Raw genomic sequence first — 20,977 nt, forward strand, 5'->3', positions numbered from 1 at the left:
GAGCTCTACGGTTCCTTTGGGGTTGAAAATTTAATCACGCGGAAGACAAAGGCAGCAAAGACACACACGACCCCTTTTCCGCGTAATTAAATTACGCCCTGCAACGTCCGCTGGATGAAGACACGGGGATATTGCGACGCTTTGATTCGTCCGACGACCCTTGCCTGATTTCTGATGTGAATTGATAATTAGAAGAGAAACGGTCCAATTTGCTGAGAGCAAGAAGTGCGAAAACCAGGCCAGAGAGGCAATAATATTAGCTAAGAGCGCACGGATTTTATGCTTAATTTGCCGAGATATTTTTTAAGTTTGTTGATTAGCCTGACGTTCAACTTGTTCGCGAGGTTTTGGGTCACGTTCAAAAACAAGTTTTGCAGATCGACAAATGTTGTTTTTTTCATTTGGTTGAGTAATGGGAATGAATTATTTCCAGTTTTTATTGGCCTGCGGAGCCAAATTATTTTCTCTGCAAAAATGAAACAGATGCATCTAAGTTTTGACACTTCTAGAGGTTCTATTTTGTACACCAGCTGGAATTAAAAATTTAAAAATCTCTAAAAATAAAGAGAGATAAAGTCATCCATTAAATCCAACGTTTTTTTATAATTTTTTAAGGAAATACTTGATTCAGATTTTCCTGGCATGGTATTTAAATTATCAAATATATATTTTTGCAGCTTTGACTAAAAGGGAGTCAGAGGTTGTATCTAAAACAACTGACGAGTTAGTAAAAAAACTGAAAAAATGAAGTTTTTCTTTTCTCCTTCATAAAAATGAAAAAAAGTTCCATAAATTTATTAATTTTCAGGCTGGAAAAATAAAAAATTTGGGGAATTCTCTCAAATGTACCATAAATATTCACTGTTGCAAGAATTTATAGTCAATATTTTGACGTTTTTTGTAGATTTTGGCTGCTTGTATACGTATATCAAACGACGCAAAACTGCGATTCATGGTCCCGTGATGTTTGCAAGCAAACAAAAAAGGTCGATCGTCTAAAATCCACAGCCCTCTATAATACGCATTCTGCTCCAGAGGCGTGTAAAATTTTGTCACGCTCTCCGGGAAACAATGAGACGCGCGCGCGTCGCCCGGCAATTACATAATTACTCTCTCGGGCGTCGAGTGCACCCTATTATTTTCTTGTGCGCTTTCGCGAACAATGGCTGTGCGTCAGTTCTAATGAAACGCGAGCGACCACTTTCAAGGCCGGCTGCGCTTTTTGGGGAAACAACAAAAAGGTCGGCAAACCGTCCGCAAAAGTTTAGCCTCTCAAGTCTCAAGCGGCGCAAATTTGCCTTCAGAGAGCCGCGCGAGGATGAGTCAAACTCGGAAAGCGCTTTGTTGCTTTCTATATCGCATGTTTAATTGTAATAACGTGCGTGTTTGAGGACAATGCTGTTGGAAATTTTTATTACGAGTCCGTAATTAATGAAAGGTGGATTGCCCCTTCAAGGGCAAGCCGCTGTTTAATTCGCAGACAAGAATTAATTGTTTTTAGCATCTTGAACTAATGTCTCATGTTTACGATGACACACTATTTTCTTTCTTAATAATTATAATTATCCGTGAGAGTTCAACATTTTTAACCTAAGATTTACACGCTTTATAAATCGTATATTATTTTTATGAATTAAAACGCGGGTGTAAAATTAAATTCAATGATCTCTCTTTAAGTGAGAGAAATTGATATTTTTCTGGTCTACAACGCCGAGACAATGGCTTTTCAGGGCAAACGATCCGAGCCAAGCAGAGAGAACAAAGGCGATGAAGAAACTGAACAAAAGTTTGTCATCATCGTTATCTTGTCTCTTTTTATAAATGCAAACAGAGTTGCTTTCCAACACAACCATAAAAATCGGACCAACAAGACTTTGTCTCGCGGAATAAATACAAAAAAAACTCTGAAACTGTTCTCTGCCAAGTTTTGTTCATATTTTTTTTTAACCCAGAGAGCGAAGTTCTTTTGTGGTAATTTTCTGTTTTATGGAAATTATTGAATTTTGATTACATAACTGAATTCTAGCTACTGTTTCTTATTCAATCCAAACGTTATTCTAGTTTGCGCCTTCATTTCCAATAATTATAGTTAACGATAGTAGAAGTTTCCGTCGTCAGAATTAATACATAATTCTAAGCTTGCCAAGAAATCTTTCATGGAATAGCGTGATTCACGGAGAATTTAAAAAGAGGCATAATAGCTGCCACAATTCGCGGGAGAATCGAAAAACAACGCCATCGTCTCTTTTTCCATACAGAGTACAATCAATATTTTGGTTTTACTTTATTGTTTGGTTTCAAAATAGAGTCAGATGCCTAAAACGTGTACATTGGAAGAGAGACTGAAAAACAATAAATAATAACATGGGTTTGCTGGTAATCTCTAGCCTTGTCAGATAGATTTTCCAGAATTAATTTAACTGTCTCGAATACACCAGTGTTCGAAGCCACCAACAGTTGGCACCACCATATATTTTAGTAATAAATTTAATTTTAAGGCACTTCCGCTGCGATTTCATACTCAATCATGCCATTATGCATTCTTCACTTAATTTGCTTTCTTTGGACGCGCTGAAAACCAAAGTCCAGCCATTCGCTGTAGAAACGTTGGAAAATATTTTTTATTTCAAAAAATAGTTTTTCACGCTTCTACGCCGATTTTCTGAACCAATTTTGGTTTTCAGCACGTCAAAAGAAAGCATATATTAAGTGGAAAATGCATAGTGTCAAGAATAAGCCTGAAATCACAGCGGAAGTGCTTTAAATTAAATTTATTACGAAAGTATACAGTGGTGCCATCTGTTGGAGGCTTTGAACACTGAGGGAAAAAATCAGACTATCAAAATTTTGAGGAAAATTCACTGCAAAACAAAACGATTCTTTGGTCGAGGCACTCTCCGCAAAATTTCGCAACCTTCTTTCTTCACTCCGATCCACATTGCACACGACAGTGAATTATGGAAGATGTCAGCTCAGAGTGATACACCTGCAAAGAGGCATTTTTCCCTTCTTTTTACTAAAAGACTGGCTCATGGGTCTCGAGCTGTCGTCATCTCGGTGTGCACACAAACTCTTTCCTCCTTCGCTCTGTGTCTCTGTGTGTGCAGGAGAGACCGCTCTCGTTTGGTCCACAACGTGTGTGCATTCATCTCGGCGCGATGAGAAAGTTAATTCCCTGTGTGAGTCAGAAGAGATCCTTTCTTCCTTTCTTTTGTGAGGATCGAGAGGCAACCTTGAAAGCCAGTATTACGTACTCTGCTCGCGCGAACAATGAGTGACACACGTCTGCGGAGAGAGAGAGAGCCAGCCAGACTTTTCAAATTTTTCCCGTCTGCTCTCAGGCTGGGGTATTGTGCCCGCGCGGAACAAACGACCGACGCCGATTCCCTGGCTGCTCAAGAATTGTACATTATGCATTCGTTTTAAATTTCACCAGCTCAGGGACGGGAGACAAAATTCTTCCTCACATAAGGCGCTATTTCTCTGAAACCCCTTTTTTGACACACAAATTCACCACTCAACCAGTTTTTTTTATCCTTTTTACCTTGTGGTTTAACGATCAAAAGCGCCGCCTTGCTGAAATTGGCTCTTTCATCCCTCGCCGCAGTTAGCGGGTAAAAAAATTTTATATGGTGGGCGCTTTTGACTCTCCTGCCGGCACGAGCGAATTGAATTTGCATCGCTAAACACGCGAGCAAAATGTTATCTTGTATATGCTTTTTGCTACATTAGCCGGTCAGTTAAACGGATTTTTGCTTGTGTGTTTCCTCGCTTAAAAATATTGTTGAGTTAGTCGAACCTGGTGGCCTCCGCACGGGATTAATCGAATGTGTTGAACTCAACTGGTTATATAAAAAGGCGAGACCTTGCTTTCATCTAAATTTTCACGAACACGTTGACATTCACCTTATATTCCCTTGGGTTTTTTTACGCTGATCAAAAGCAGGACCTACATTTTTTGCATCTGAATGACCTCTAGATGACATATACACGGCTCTGGAATATTAAATGCGGACATGAAAATTATAGGAAAATGACATTGATTACCTCGTAAAAACGCAAGGAGAGTGGGAAGTTTTTTGGAGCTCAAGTATTTTGGTAAAATACTTGACCTAAATTGTTGTCCATTCTGTGAATCCCTTATTGTACCAAAATAGGATTACAATCGAAATATAATCCTCTCGATAATCCGGACTTTACTTTTGTAAATGTATTGTATTTGTCCAATGCAGTGTAAAAGTGTGGTGAAACTATTTTTCACTCAAATACTCTCGAGAATGTGTTTTCCGTCGGGCAAAGCACCCGCTTGTCACTAAATATAACCGTGGACGAAATAACCCTCGAATCACTCATCGAGAGTTATTTTTCCACACGCTATAACAAAACAACGGGCTAGTGTGGGAGACGTCCTCAGACTTAATTTCACGATTTTGGCAGACTGAATGGTGAGAAATGATATTTCACTGATTGTGAGCATATTTCTTTTCCTGTCTATGAGAATTACTTTTGAAGGAGGTCAATTTCAATTCATATATATTCCGTTCCTGTCTGTATTACGATTATTTCAAGAGTGTAAGCAAAATGTGTGACAGATATTTAAACGGAAAGTGGGAAAACTATGGCCGTTTCCAAATTTTGTATAGAGGATTTTCGATAAAATATTTATTTCTTCTTATAATTTTACGGTAAAGATCAGCCGGGTCAAGATGTGCGATAAAATTGGTTCCCACTGCGCAGATCCAAGATGGCGTCTGAATGTGGGAAACAAAAAGCTCCCTTTGGATTCCCGTACGAGTGTCAAGAGTTTGTTTTTACGATCTAAAAGACACAATTAGTACAAGGAATGCAAATTATGTCACAATATTGACGAAAACTTGCTTCTTTTCGCGCATTTTTACATGACCATACTCCACCGGACGCCATATCTGCGCGTCGCACGAATCTGGACCCCGCTGGTAAAGATAAAAATTTAGCCTGGTGTTGTTTAGAGTTAATTGTTCCAAGAATCCACTCAAACGCTTATTTGCCAAGTCCACAAACATCTTTCTTTGGAATCTTCAAGAAAATCATAATAACACTCCAAAAATAGAGCCAATAAAGAATCTATTTTGGCACTAAATTTCTCATTCAAATTCAGCCCCCAGAAATTTCCCCCGTGCATGACCGCATTTAGTACATTTACGACCTGAACGTGTTTGGCCGATCGCGTGTGTTGGAAGTTGGAACTCTCGACAATATATAAACTCACCTCTCATAATATGTTTGGTGTCTGAGTTCCGAGTACGTGCCGAACTGCACACATGAGCGTTCCTCGCTCTTTCTCATTTATGCATCTCGAACCTCACTGCATGCGTGATGCGGCAGTGGAAGCGTTGGCGAGCGTGTTAGGCGCAAATCTCGACTCTCAAAATAGAACGACGCCTTTGCACACACGATAATTTTCTCGCCGAAGAGAATTATACAATAGAAAACTTTGACAAAGCATGGCATAATATATGTGAGCTTGATTTAAACACTCTGGCACGCACGCCCTTCGAATGGTTTAAGGCGCAAATCCATCCACCTATATGGAAAGAGCGATTTGTCAGCGTCGCAAAATTCTTTCATCTGAGCAAACAGTCGGATTTCCTTTTTTTGCAGTGTGAATGTGAAAGCTTTGAAGATTTATGATAAAAAATTATAATTTAGGCATTTAGTAAACGTTGGAAATAATTGGTCATTTGGAAAGTCCTACAAGGGAAGCGCGCACCATTTGAACAAAAAAATTTGATGATTTCTTTGAACCAGATGATATACAGTTTTAAAATTCAACCTTCTCTCCAAGGCAAATTTCTGGTTGTGAGTGGTTAACAAGTTGTGCGCCGTGGAAATCCAATCTATTTTCTCACAGTGGAGGGTCGCGGACTTTCCGATTTGCCAACAGTAATAGCATTGTACAATTTTCTGTTACTTACGTAGCAATTTCAGACTAAGTTCCTGATATTTTGTAATCCTTAACGCATAAAAAGAACAAACAAAATCCGAAATTTGTTCTGGTAAGCGCCGTAGAAACTGAGCGGAATTTTTTTCGCATTGGAAATGCTGTCTATTTACGTTTCTAAATCAATTTGCTGAACTGATTTTAGTTTTAAGCAAATTTAATAAAATATTTTTACACGAAGAACGCATCTTTTGGCGATTTTAAACCTGTGCAAATTGCTGATTGCTCAAAGACCTTTAATATTTCGATTCCAAAAATTTAATTGATCCCAATTTTCTGGTAGAGAATATACCAAATCAGTATTAGAGGATTTGAAACAAATTTTTTACTGTGCATATCACCCTCTGATGTCAGATTTTTGCTAACAATTTAAATTAGGAACAATATAAGCTTGAAATTACCTCATTAAATTATCTTAACTGTTTAGAGCTCACCTGCTTCTATTTCTATTTGATTTGACTTACAAAATTATCAAGATGTATCTGACAACAGTGGGGGCCAGATGTGTGATAAAATTGGTTCGCACTGCGCAGATCCAAGATGGCGTCTGAATGTAGGAAACAAAAAGCTCTCTTTGGATTGTCGTACGAGTGTCAAGAGTTTGTTTTTACGATCCAAAAGACACAATTAGTACATGTATTGCAAAACCAAAACTTGGTTCTTTTCGCGCATTTTCACGTGACCGTTTTTTCGCGCCATACTCCACCGGACGCCATCTGCGCGTCGCATGAATCTAGCCCCCACTGTCGGACAACTACTGATATCTAGTTTTTAATAAGGAAATTTAAAGCTTTAAGCTTATAATAATTTGAAAAAGATAAATTTATTAATAGATTGTCAACATAAAAAGCTAAAAATTCCCTTTTTAGACAAAATAATTCATCTTGCGTGCACAATGAATAATGAAAGAGCAGAAAAAAACGAGTTTTGCCTGCACGGAAGGAGAAAGTGACGTTTCGCCTCGGAGGCGCAGCGAGAGCAGGACCGCGAACATTAATAATAATTTGTTTGTCTGGACGTGAAAGGTCACGGCCGCGCGGCACGACGAGAGAGCTTGCAAGCAACTTGATGCATGTACATTAAAATGTCACCCGAGTATCGGAGAATGTGTTCCGCGCCGACTGAAATTGTCCTGCGGCGCGGTGGCTGCTCTTTTTGCGCGCACCCAGGCAAAGCCATTTCAGGTTTTTGCTGCTCGCGACGCACTCACTGGCATTCCTGGCCGTGTGTCACGCAGAATGGCTCCGACAACAATAATGTTCCTCAGGCTAAATGAAAAACGAACAACACACACGTCGCTCGCGCGAGTGAAAAATTGCAAATTTCCGCGGCAAAACGCTGTGTTTGAAAGCTCGCGGCGCGCTCGTTAAAAAGTTCTCCGCCGCCGCCGTCGCCGCCGCATGATGAAAAACTCGAATTTCGAACGCGATTACGTAAACGGCAGGCAGAGTGCTGTCACTGATTTTAATTTATTGAATCGTGGCTATAAATTTGCAAGTTTGCGCTGCTCCGGAAAGGGGAAAACGACTCCCGCCGCCTCTGAACGCCAAGGTTGAATATGTTTTGCGTATCAGGGGATATATATTTATAGCTGCGCATGCAAACTTTCATCATTTTCGTGAATTTCCCGTGGGATTTCTTATTCATTTTCCACTCCAGTAAATTTAAGATTGATGCTTGTTAGCACGAAGCTATATATAAAGAGACCTTTTTGTTTAAGGGTGGCAGACAAAAGTCTAAGAAGTTAGAGAAATAGAACACAAACACGTATATGCATATGGCGGCATATTTGTGTGTAAATCCTAAAAATTGTTTAAAGAGCTTCCTTTTAAGATTTTTTGACGATTTGCTAATGATAAAACTTCTAAATTGTGTTCGTTAGGTAAAATTTGGCGCAGAGAAAACTGCAAACAAGATTTTTGTCGCGCCAGAAAAATTAACAGCAGAATTGTTGACTTCTTAGACTTAATTTTGAGAGAAATGAAATCTCTTTAGACAATTCTTGTGGTTTGAAATGCAGTGGACTGGACTGAAAGGTCAAACAGAAAAAAACTCAAGAGTTCTCAGCCACCGTTGAAACTGTCTGGACTTACACCTGATAATTCCTAAAACTGTTTTAAATCATCGAAATCCCGTGAAATTTTGTGCGTTTAGATTTCCCAGATATTTTTACATGAAAAAATAACATGGGAGTCTGATCTAAAAGAGTTTTGACACTTCTAGCCAGCAGAAAAAAATAAAAGAACATCCACCAAACGCGTTACTAAAAATATAAAATGTTTATTTTTCTTTTACATACTAATCATTAATTAAATTTTATAACAACACTTTTAAATCAAGCCTTTTATGTTTCTAGCCAGTTATTAAATGTTTCCCATGGCATTTAAAGAGCTTAAAAATTCATTAATTATGCTTAAAAATAGGGATTTGTCCAAAATTCCACATTTAACCCAAAAAAATCTCATTTAAATTTTTATTCCAATTCACAAATGTCCAGTTTCCGTCGGAAAATGCGCTCGCCCGGAGCAATAAAAAAAGAGGGATGATGTGATAACCAGTCAGAAACAGAGATCTGACCCGGTAATTTGTCCAAGCGTGCGGTCTATCGACCGCTTGGCTCGGGCTAAAAACTTGTGTGATGTCACACAGCGAGCCGGAGAAATTTTTTCCACCCTAAGCGCGCACTCATCCCCATCCACACACGGCGCTGGTGGCGAGATTTTGGTATTCTTGGCCCGAAATGAGGAATTATAATGAGCGAGAGCAGATTTTCGCATCCAGCCGGTGCGCCGCAGCCGCTTTTTCATTCGGCGCGCGTGCTCGGTTTTGTTTGCGATACACCCACTCGGGGGTTGTTCTCCGGCGGCGCGCAAAAGACGCAAGGGTCGTGCACGCGGCGAGGCACGAAAAAGCAGCAGCAGCAGAGAGAGAGAGAGAAAGGCGTTTTGTTTGCTGCATCCATAATCATATGCCTCGCGGACTACTCACCGGCAAAAAAGCGGCAACGCACCGGATTTCCATCCTGCCGCGCGGCCGAGAGCAAAATCGATTTGCGCCGCTTTGGCGAAATCGCCCGTAGAGAGCGAAAATAAATATCTTGAAGATGTCCGAAGTTTCATCCAACTCGCTACTTGACCGGCCCAGTTTTGTTTCTGTTTGGTTGATTCTTTAAGAATATGATATATTTCAGAGAGGGATTGAGTGTTATCCCATTAAATTATTTATGTTAGAAGATTTTTTTATTTATTTTATGAATTCCACAAACTTTTATTTTTTCTTTTAAATTTAAAGTAACAGATATTTTACGTAAGCCACATGCAAGCAATTATTACTAAATAATATAAATAATTAAGTTTACAAGGATTTGCAATTAGCGTCTTTTCTAATCACTCCTTGATAATGCTCGAATGGTTTTGTTTAATTTTAAATAAAATTGTAAGTCTGATAACTCTAAATCACTAGCAAATGGCGTTCAAAATACAATTTCTGGATATTTGAACTGTGATTTCAGATTAAATCCTATCCTGCTGCTGTGCATTCTTGGTGCAAAGATTTTAATTGACGTGCTGAAAACCCAAAATTGGTTCAGCCAATTGTGGTAGAAACCAAAATCTAAGATTTTTATCTTGAAAAATGGCAAATGAACGGTGGCGCCATCTGTTGCTGGCTTTGAACACTAAGGACATTAAAAATTGATTTAATGCACCAGTTGTTTAAGCCCTTAGTATTTGAAGCCGCCAACAGATGGCGCCACCGTATACTTTAGTAATAAATTTAATTTTAAGGCACTTCCACTGCGATTTCAGACTTAATCTTGCCACTGTGCATTCTTCACTTGATATGCTTTCTTTTGACGTGCTGAAAATCAAAATCGGTTAAGCCAATCACCGTAGAATCGTGAAAAACTTTTTTTTTTAAATATAAAATCATTTCCAACGTTTCTACGGCGAATGGCTGGACTGATTTTGGTTTTCAGCGCGTAAAAAGAATGCATATTAGGTGAAGAATGCACAGTGGCAGGATTGAGTCCGAAATCGCAGCGAAAGTGCCTTAAAATTAAATTTAATAAGAAAGTATTCGGTGGCGCCATCTGTTAGCGGCTTCAACTGGTGAATTACATGAAATATTTAAATTAAAAAATATAAGTTTATTATAAAACTTCCAGTTGTGCTGTTTACAATTATTTTATCTCTTCTTCAACCTCGCAATCAGTTCAGGCAGGAGCTAATCAAGTTGACAACCTGAGCCGAGAGCGAAAGCACCATCGAACCACCAACAAGAAAAATAAGGCTACCACTATAAAAGTGGGGCGTTAAATTGTTTGCGAGCCCGCTGTGTGTGCGGTGTGTGCGTTTTATATCCTTACTTTTAGCAATAAAGCCGTCGCGTGCACCACGTGGCATTGGAAGTGCGAGCAAGGTCGTGCCGCGATTCGACAATAAACCATCGCAAAGGACACTGATTGATACGCACACACAAGCTGTGGAATCGCCGAGTTTCCTGATATAAAAATCAAAATAGAGGTGTTTGTCCATGAGATTTTGTTGTTGACGTCGCGCTGCCTCCGCTCGCGTCGGAAAAAATGAAGCCTGTCAAATGATAAAATGATTATTCATGCTTCACTTGGCGGGGCATTATGCTTGAAAATATAAAAAAAGTCGTAAATCAAATTTGAACAGCAAAAGGGTAAATTTTTACTCGGCAACATTACATTTATATTGGAAATTTCTTAAAATTTTTGAAACTAAATGCATATTTGAGGGGATTTATTATGTAGCGATATTTCTGCAAATTTTTACAAAAATAAAATCAAGGCCAAAAGGAACAATTAAATTTCAGAATTTGACAAAATCTTTGCGATGCATTGAACGGTTTGGTAATGATTTTTTTGCTTGATTTTGACTCCTCTCGTCGCAATCTTTCTTACAGTGCACCAATTATGAGGTAAATTAATTTCCCTTCTGGCGAAATAAATCATGATTTTGGCAAAGGAGGACCTAGAAAATTAAGCCTGTTATGGATATAATTTTAAATAAAAGAAAAATATTTTTATTTAGAATATCGAAGCATGACAACGTTCATTTTTTATTTTAATTCTTGAGAAAATTTACTGTAATTAAATTATAGAGGAAAACTACATAGTTAAACCTGCAATAACATATTTAATTAGAAGGATCAGTCCAGTACAACAGAAAACAATAATTCTATATAATCATCTCAATTTGCAAGCGGATCATTTTAATTGAGTTAATTTTCGGAATAAAATGTATAATCAAGAAAGGCATAACATTTCCTTTTCGGAATTAAGGCTCGTTTAGCCTGCTGGAAAAATTAGTTTCATGCGAAAGAGCAATAAATTATATTATATACCATCTGCGTGCTAGCATCAACGGGATAATTTGGCCCGATACCGGAGCACCAACAGACAAAGAACAGGCGAAAGCCGACAAAGTGGCATTGAAACCCCAGCACGGGATAACTCTGCTGCGGCTCCACGCGCCGGGATGCATTCATGTGACGAGCACGGAACAAGGGTCGCGGTTATCGATTCCGCTAATTTGCGTCATGCCAATTATGAAACGAAATACATCTATTCAGCGCCGGCGTTTTATTTGTCACCGGGCCTGTTCGCTGGCTTAATTGGTGGAAATTCACCCTCGACTTGCTCTTTTCAGACGCCCGACTGACGCCGGTGAATACGCATTTAAATGAGCACCGCGCGGTTAATTAGCTTCGGAATTTTTCAAAAGGTCATGGGTTCATATTTTTTTTAAATAAATGATTTGAATACTGAACCGCAGGACACAGATACAAAGCGGGTTGCATAGCCAACGTTTTTCGGTTTTGGAAATAAGCCAGATAAATGTGATACTTAAACCACCAAGCCGTTGTTGAGCGCATGCTTTGCGTGCGCGTTGCAATGTGAGAATCCGAGCGATGTTTAGGGGTTGAGTGCGGACGCGGACTCCCTTTGCATTGCAATGACGATCGAGTCCATTTGGATTTGGAAGGATTTCGAAAGCTGTTCCGACTCGTTACTTGCTGGTTTGTACCTTTCCAGCATGCGTGAATTTATTTTGTCTAGCGTTTCAATGAAAAGACTCCATTGTCCTTTTCTGGACGTGACTTAATCAAATTAGGCCGCGATTATTTTGGAACAAGGAGTTGTCGCGTAAAAAACTGTTTCCTGAAATAAAAAATCTTTTCCAACGTTTCTACTGCGAATGGCTGGACTGATTTTGGTTTTCAGAACGTCAAAAGAAAGAATATTAAGTGAAGAATGCACATTAGCAGGATTGAGTCTAAAATCGCAGCGGAAGTGCCTTAAAAATAAATTTATTATTAAATTATACGGTGGCGCCATCTGTTGGCGGCTTCGGACACTAAAGGCTTAAACAACCGTTGTATTATAAACAAAGTTTTGATTTCGGATACAATATTTTACATGAAATTATTTGAATTATTTCTTTTTGTTTGTGATCAAAAACTATTTATAAAAATATTCAAGACAACTAACTGAATTTATTTAGAATCAAATTACCTGCATGGTGCTACTGGCTCAAAATCAGAAACACTAACCGCAAATCACTCTCGCTATAAATAACCCCTGTCCGTCGGTGGTTTCGGCTCGTTCGCTCGGAAGGTCGAGTAATTAATTCGCTTTGGCTGTCACGCCTAGGCAAAGGTCTGGAAAACAACAAATTTGCGCGACTTTCGGGGCAGAACAGCGGGACAAAGGCGCCTTTGAACTCGCGCGCGTAGTGAAATTCTCTCGCAGACCAAACACAAACGCGGCGCGTGCAAGAAAAGTGTAAATATAAAAGCTCGCCGGAGAGGCAGATCAATCCATCTTCATCATTTCGGTCGTTCGCCATTAATCACAAAGGCTTTGGCGGACTGCTTTTTCGCTCGTCTACATACATGCACACCGTAGGTAAATAGGTTCACCGAGAGCACTATGTACACACAAAAGAAGATACTGCGGCGATCGATCCTGCAAAAGCAGCATCCACCGGCAAAAGCCACCCGCACCCTCGCTCACTCGCAGACGTCTCTCTCTCTCTCTCTCTCTCTCTCTCTCTCTCTCTCTCCTTCTCTCCTTGTATGCACACGAGAGAGCACGTGCGCCGGGCGTGAACGAAAATAAAAATCCTTTCTCAAACAGAGCAAAAAAAATCAGCCGATATTTGCATGTCAACTCCAAAGTGCCGCAGCCACGAAATCTATCAATATCTACTCCCCCCAAGCTAAAGAAGTTGCTAGAATTATGATATTATCAGACAAAAATTGGAAGGTTCTCAAACTGTTTTAAATTTTTCCCGAGAAAATAAGACTAGACTTGGGGATTAAATATTTTCCTACCAAAAATTCGATTTATCAGGCGATTTACTCTGTTTTAATAGTCAGATTCTAGGCTAAGATTTTCGTTCTAAGCAGTGGGGTCCAAATTCGTGCGACGCGCACAATCGCACATATGGCGTCTGGTGGAGTATGGCGCGAAAAAACGGTCACGTGAAAATTCGCAAGAAGAACCAGGTTTTCGTCAGTATTTTGTGACATAATTTGCATTACTTAGTACTAATTGTGTCTTTTGCGTCGTAAAAACAAACTCTTGACACTCGTAAGGCAACCCAAAGAGAGCTTTTTGCTTCCCACGTTCAGACGCCATCTTGGATCTGCGCAGGGGAAACCAATTTTATCGCGCATCTGGACCCCGCTCGTTCTAAGATACGAATATCTATTTTTATATTGCTTTTTATCCCTGTTCGAAGACCGGGATTTTTGAGATATTTAAATTAATAGGAACGAAAAATGAGCTAAAATACCAATTATTTGCAATATCTCTTCTGGAAGTTTGTTACAACTACATGAAATTCAAATTTCTCCAACCATTCTAGGGGCAAAAATGAAAAGAAAGGTCAAAATTTTCCCAGTGAGATTGTTTTGGCAGCTTGAGCGAAATTACTTGGTCCGGTTTCAAGCGTGACAGTTTAATGGTTGCCACAAAATTAATTACAGCTCTTTAGAGAGTTTGTAAAGAGCTCAGGCAAAGCTTTTTAATTCCTAGTTTTGTGATTTCAATATTTAAAGTTTTCCATCTTCCAATAGGACGAAGAAAAAGCTCAGCAAAAGTTTACGATAGCATTTTTATCATAAAAATCATTTTGTGCTCATGATTGACTCAATATTTTTTTGTCTTTCCAAGAAATTCTCCCAGTGTCTCAGTTGCCTTTAATATATGCGTGGTATATTATTTTACTCTATCAAACTTTCCGTTTTCCCGTAAAATTAGCAGATTGTTTTGAGCGATTTGATTTTGGAATATTCCTCGTTAGCGAGCGAGTTCGCAAAGTTTGCGCGGTAGGCGATGGCTGGACGTCTGAAAGGCAAATTATTTCACGCGGTTTACCTTGGCACAAACTACTGTAATAAAGCGAACGAGTTTGGCTGCTTGGTCATCTGCATCCGATAGAGCATACTTCCATTGGAATGTCTCCAACCGAAGAATGCAGGATGCGGTATAGAACAACTTCAAGCCAATATGTTTATTACATCATGCCTCGTAAAATGTCAAAGTTTGTCGAGGTATAAGTCCATTTGCATACTTTAAATTGCAGACAAATTTTCCATCTCCGTTTTTACTTGGAAATAAGTTTTTTTTCTAGTTTGCTTTCAATTTTCTCGCCACATGTATAAAGGAGAGATGTTCAATCTCCGGCATCAAATCAGGTTGACACAAATACGCGAATGAAATTTTAATGCATGTTACGTAACCAATGTATCCAAAATGTTCACTTTCATTCCTCCTTTTTTGATATTGATATTTATATTTTTTATCACAATAATAATTGTTCTATAAGGCTTGTTCAAGTCTAAATTTAATAAAAAAATAGCAAAATAACGTAACCTATTATGTGTATAGCTTTCAATTATTTAAAACGCAGAAATAAATATAGATAAAAATTACTTCAAAACTAATTTTGTTTCAAAATGTCTAATAATTTAAAAGATTTATCACAAAATAAATTTTTCCATTTAATCGTCTCTTTAAAAAAGCAACAATCAAGTTTACAAGGAAAAAGATCGACAATATTAAAAAATTCCAATTCAACGTACTAATGAGACTTTAAAATGTGCAAAACGAGTTTAAATTAAAGCAAAGGTGGTTTGCGAGTGGCAGCTATCCGTTCCTTCCAGTTAACAGAAACATTGTTGTCCACCAGCGTTTCATTTCCTGCACTAAAAAGGCGTGTTGCAGATGAGCAATCGATCCTCGTCTCTTCGCTGAGTGTTTTTTTCTCTTTCTCTCTGATTCTGCTTGGTCTTGTTTCCCGCATCGCGAGCCAGCAAGCGAGTGACTTAAAAGCAGCAGCTGTTGCCGCGTGTGTGTGTGCATGGTGTCAAACGCGAATCGCATCCGCTTTGCCTCCGCGCTCGCTGATAAAACATCTCTATCACATTTTATTGAATTTATTTTTTCTGTTACTCTTTCGCCCTGCTTCATTTGTATTCAAGTAAAGAACATCTGCGACGCACAACACCGAGTGCGATTGTTTATTCCAGACGGACAGTAATGCGTGTATGACTCGGGAATTTCGTCTGTAGAAATATTCACGAGGCGTACGCGCGAGTGTCGCAGCGAAATTTTAATAAATAAATACTGCACGGTCCGCCAATGAGGAAGCTGGCACGCAGCTGGATTTTCAGCACTCTTTAGAATTTTAATTTATGCGTTCGTCATAAATTATGAGAAATTTTTAGTATTTATTTTTATACTCATTACAGGAATTGGAGATGTATTTTTACAACTGTAGGTTTTGGCAGTTGTAAAATCTTCTAAATATTAGACTGTTTCATTTTTAGCATATTTTTTAATTTGGTATAGTTATTAAAATTATTTGTTCCTACCAGCACCAAACTTAATAAGGTTAACTTTCCTTAATTAAATTCTTATCACATGTTGTACACGAAGAGTGTTTAATAAAATTATTGATTGTTTCAATAATTGATTGAAATAACTGCTGAATTCAGTCCTATAGTTTAAATTTGCATATCAGAATTTTTGAATATTAATAATTAATTTAAAAGCAAATTTGAAAAAATCCAATGGAAAACAAAATAATGTTAGGATTTTTTAAACTATTAAACTTAGAATCTAAACTTGTCAACAGATAACAAAATACTTTTCAATTTTAGTCGACCATATCACTTTATCTATACATATTTTTTCGAATCATGAACTTCTGGGTTTAAAAAACGGTTCAATGGTTCAACTAAAACCAACATCTTGGTTAAAACGGGTTATTGAAAAGTAAAACAATCGCCAAAATTAGGAAAAAATCTACGATTTGCATGGATACCCTGATTTTTCTGCCCAAAGCTACAGATTTTTATATTCTGGACAAGTTATATACAATTCAAATAAAAGGTACTATTCAACTAATAATTTTTCCTTAGCAGATTTCGATAAATTTGGACAACTTTTAGTTTACAAGAAATCAAAAGCTTCCAGAAATTTCCAAATTAAAATGTTTATAATGCATATTTTAGCTCAAATTTGGTTCCAAAGGGTATTAAATGCCTCGAAAACAATAAATCGAACCCTTTCTAATCTTTAAATATGACCAATTGACGTGCTGAAAACCAAAATCAGTCCAGCCATTTGCCGTAGAATCGTCGGAAAAATATGTTACTTCAAGAAATAGTTTTTCACGATTCTACGGCGATTGGCTTAACCGATTTTGATTTTCAGCACGTCAAAAGATAATTAAGTAAGTAAGGAACGCACAGTGGCATGATTGAGCCTGGAATTGCTGCGGAAATGCCTTAAAATTAAAATTATTACGAAAGTATACGGTGGCTTCAAACACCAAGTGCTTATACCACTGGGGTATTGGGCAGAGTTGTTTTTTAATGAACTGAAAAGATTAAAATTATTGACGTTTGAAAATTTTGATTTCAGATTCAACCATTAACGTTAAAATTAAAAAAATAAATCCCTTATTCTAATAGATTTAAAAAAAGTTCATCTTGAAGCTCTATAAATCCCTCTTATCATTTCTTGACAAACTTTGTTTTTAAATTATTCCGAGGCTCGATCTGTAATCGGCTTCACTGTTGATTCTCTTTCCTTTTCTATTAAATTTCTACGTCTCGATCCCTGCGAGTGAGCACTCATTCGGCGCGCGCGGTGTGTACGACGTGTACGAGCACATCTGCTCTCGACTTCTCATCCTTTCATCCATATTTTACGAGGCAATATTCTCAAGTGGAATAGCAGAAATATATAATATAATAAACACACGCGCCTGCCACTATATAGACACTCCGCCTCTCGGTTATTATTTGCGGACGTGTTTCACGACCATGCCAAATTGTTAAACAGTTTTGAATTCTGCATGTGGAGCGTGTTTCACACGCAAAACGCATTTGCAATTTCCGTTTTCATGTTAGAACGATGCTGAGAGAGGAAGTGCGAAGCGTAAGTCTCTCTTGTTCTTCATTTTCTTTCACTCAAGAAGAAGAACAGTTCAAGCGAACCGCAGGGAGTGTATTTAATGCAAAAATAATGTTGTACAGCTTAATTAAAAACTTGAACTTTGGCTTTAGAAATGCGTCTAAATTAGCTATAAAAAAGCATATTTTTTCTTCACGCTTGAAAAATGTTTATTTTCTTCTTTGTGAAATTTGTTTATTTGTTTTACATGCGAAGTGTTTTTGTAATTTTTTAGACCTTCGGAAAACAAACTACTGTCCTCGTTTTGGTTTTAAATGTGTTGAAAGTTTTCATTTTCCAGCTTAAAATTATTATTTAAATTTTCAAATCACTCAAAATTTGTATTTTGTTAATTTTTCAAGTTTGTCAAGTTCGTTTACGTATGATTTTTTTATTTAAAATTTTAACATTGTTTTATTTGGGTTGAAACCATCTCGAAAAACCGTCTAAATTGGCCCAGAAGCCGTCCAATTTGTACGGAAAAACAGCAGAGAATTTCCCGAAATAAAAACCGTCTAAATTCGCAGCCCTAAATGTGACAGATTTAAAAGATTGATTTTACAATAATTTACATCTATATTAGCAACCGTTAAACTCTCTATACCAGTGTAGGAAAAAGACCATTATCGCGTGCGGGCGAAGCAAGAGGCGCTCTTGACACACACGTGCAAAAATAGTCAGGGTTTGTATGATGTTGGGCCATTAGGCGCGCACATTGAGCTTTTTGTGCTTGGCGGTGCTGGCTGGCTAGCTCTACACTCGCACCCCTCGAGCTGAAACAGCTCACACTCTCGAGAAAATATAAATGTGTGAGTGAGTGACAGCCGCGCAATCTCCAGTGAATATAGGGCTGCGTGGCGTGTGCATGCGATCGGATAATAATTTGCAAAAGTTTGCATTTGCATCGCGAAATATAATTTTATTGCGAACACGTCAAAGCACTCTCAAGACAAAACAGTGCATTGTGTTTCTATGCTTCTCTCTCTCTCTCGTGCGCGCTGCAAATTGTTTTTCCACCGACTACAGACTACATAGTGCTGCTGTGCTGACAAGGCCAATTAATTAATGTATTGCCAACTCGCCTGTGCACACAACACACACACACACACACGCTCCAATTCGTGCACGCCGATCAATAATAAATGTCAACTGATTTAAACTCATCTGCTGGAACTGCTTCTCACGGGGTCATGTGTGCCACTCTTGTGTAAAGTTTTAATTGCTTTCAATGCTTGACATTCATCAAATTACACTCAAGTCGTTTTATCCGTCAACGAACACTATAAGAGTTAAAAACTGCGATAATCATTGCTCGTTTGTTCTTAAAAGGATTAATTTGTATTGACACTTTAAATCGGGATCGATAACAGATTTAAAATTATTTGCATTGCAATCGATGAACAATTTGTTCTACAATTAGTGAAATTAAAAAAGTACCTTTTTTACGGTAAAAATACAATTTTTTTCAAATTTTATCCAAAATTTACAGCGCTTGACCACATTTCTTGGCAGATATTAATTCCTCTCGTTGAGATCTGCCCATCAGCTTGTGAAACCTGTTAGGGAAACACTTTGTTGTGAAATAAAACAAGATTTCAAATAAGGAGACAGTTTGCTAAATTTGCAGCCACTTTTCTAAAAAATTTACACTGCTACTTTTAGGTCAATTTTGGTTTCAAATATTTCCTGAGAAATGATTTCAGTCATTGGCAACGAGGATTATCCAGGATTTTACTGTATCAAATCCTCTTTAAATGATTTTCAGTGCATCATTTGTAGCAGAAATCAAAATCAAGCGTCCGTGCTTCAGGCTTTTTTATTTGAATTTTGATAGAGGAAAGGTCTAAGTTTTGCAATGAAACTAACTCCATTCAGTCCATTCCCATTCATGGACGATAAAAACTAAATAAAATTTCTAGAATTAAAATTAAAACACTTTTTACCTTGGAAGAAATTTTCTACAAAACCATTTTTTTTAATTTGCAAACCTGAGGTAATTTTAGATTGTGTTTGGACACTCATACAAAAATGATGAGCTATTTAGATTCAAAAGTAATTTACTATTCTTAAGTTCAATTGATTTTCATGTACTAAAAATTCCGTAACAAAATCTCAGAGAATGCTAATTAAATATTATTTTTGATTCATCACTATTATTAGTATTTTACAAAGCAGTCTGGAAAAATTAATAATTTCAAAATACCCTATGACTTAACTTGAAAGTTTTTTAAATAGATTTTAAAATAACATTATTTAATTAAAATAATAATCTGATTAATTACTAATAAAATAACTCTTTTTGTTACAGCTGGACACGAGCACAACCACGACCACGAAGACGAGCACAGTCACCACGATCACGAGCACCCTGTGACGGCGGCCGCGCCGACCCTGAGCTCGGTTCTTCCACAGCTGGTGCAGAACCTGACTGAAAAGGTGGCGAGCACGTTGGCAGGCACAACGATGGCGCCGCACCACCACGACCATGACCACGATCACCACCACTGAGAGGACCCATTATCAAGCCGCGACGCGTAAAGACAATGGAACGTGCGCGGACGAGACGAAAAATAATGTTGTTCAAGCAGTTATTGATATAATGAGTATTCCTCCGGATCGGTGTTTGCGTGTATTATTCGTAGCAAAAAATTATTAACTATTTTTCTGAGAAAACTTAATTGAAAATGGCGAAAAACGATCGAATGTGAAAGAAAGTATGGCAGGGACTGATCAACGTTCTTATAAATTAATTAATTAATGTTTGTCGACGAGACGAATGTACACCGTCGTGTACTGGATTATTGCGAATCCTTTGTTCGATTCACAGGGTAGTAGAGGGCAGAAAACTGTAATATTAAATATTAGTTGCGGAAAGGAAGGTGTTGATTTACATGTGATCTGCAACGATTTTAAAATTGTAATAGTTCCATTTCAAGTCTTTTTAAATATTTAACATAACGTATTGGCATTTCAGATTTGATAAATTGCTAGTCAAGCTAATGACTTAGGGGCTTTTATAAAATTAAGCTCTTAAATTACTAAATGAAGGGAATTTTACTCAGTGCAGAAACAAGACAAAAATGTTATAAAACAAATTAAATTTAGTTGGGAAGAGGATTCACAAGATAAATGTTTAAAACAAAATTTAAGCGTTACTATTTTTCACTGTTTTCGGTCTCTAATGTTTTTATTAGTGTGCTAGTGTCCTTCAAATTTCAACCGAGAGTCACACACTACTTGTACTTTTATCGCAAATTCAACTATTTGGCCTTTATCTAAACGTGACCAGTCGTAAGCTTTCTATTCTGAACGAGTTCCTCTTGTGATACTAACCACGCACTTAAGTAAAAACTTCATTTTCAGCACAAATAAAATTGTCAGTGTGAACAAATAAAATAACGAATATTTAACGAAAATCGGTGCCAACGAGTGATGTATGACTGAGACAAAAGTGCTGTTTTTTTCCAATAAAACTGTTGAGAGCGCAACTTGTCTTTTCA

The 20,977-nt window shown here is 37.8% G+C and overlaps 1 protein-coding gene across 2 annotated transcripts in view; it reads left to right on the forward strand.

The window, feature by feature from the left end:
* Positions 1–20,965, forward strand: part of LOC135935779 (zinc transporter ZIP1-like) — a 47,113-nt gene extending 26,148 nt beyond the window's left edge. For both annotated transcript variants that reach the window (XM_065478337.1, XM_065478336.1), the window contains one exon: positions 19,786–20,965. In XM_065478337.1, the coding sequence (XP_065334409.1) occupies positions 19,786–19,985 (200 nt within the window). In that variant the 3' untranslated portion in view covers positions 19,986–20,965. The remainder of the gene's footprint in view (positions 1–19,785) is intronic.
* The last annotated feature ends 12 nt before the right edge of the window (positions 20,966–20,977 follow it).

This window comes from Cloeon dipterum, chromosome 2 (assembly GCF_949628265.1).
Source record: "Cloeon dipterum chromosome 2, ieCloDipt1.1, whole genome shotgun sequence".
Taxonomy (NCBI): Eukaryota; Metazoa; Arthropoda; class Insecta; order Ephemeroptera; family Baetidae; genus Cloeon; species Cloeon dipterum.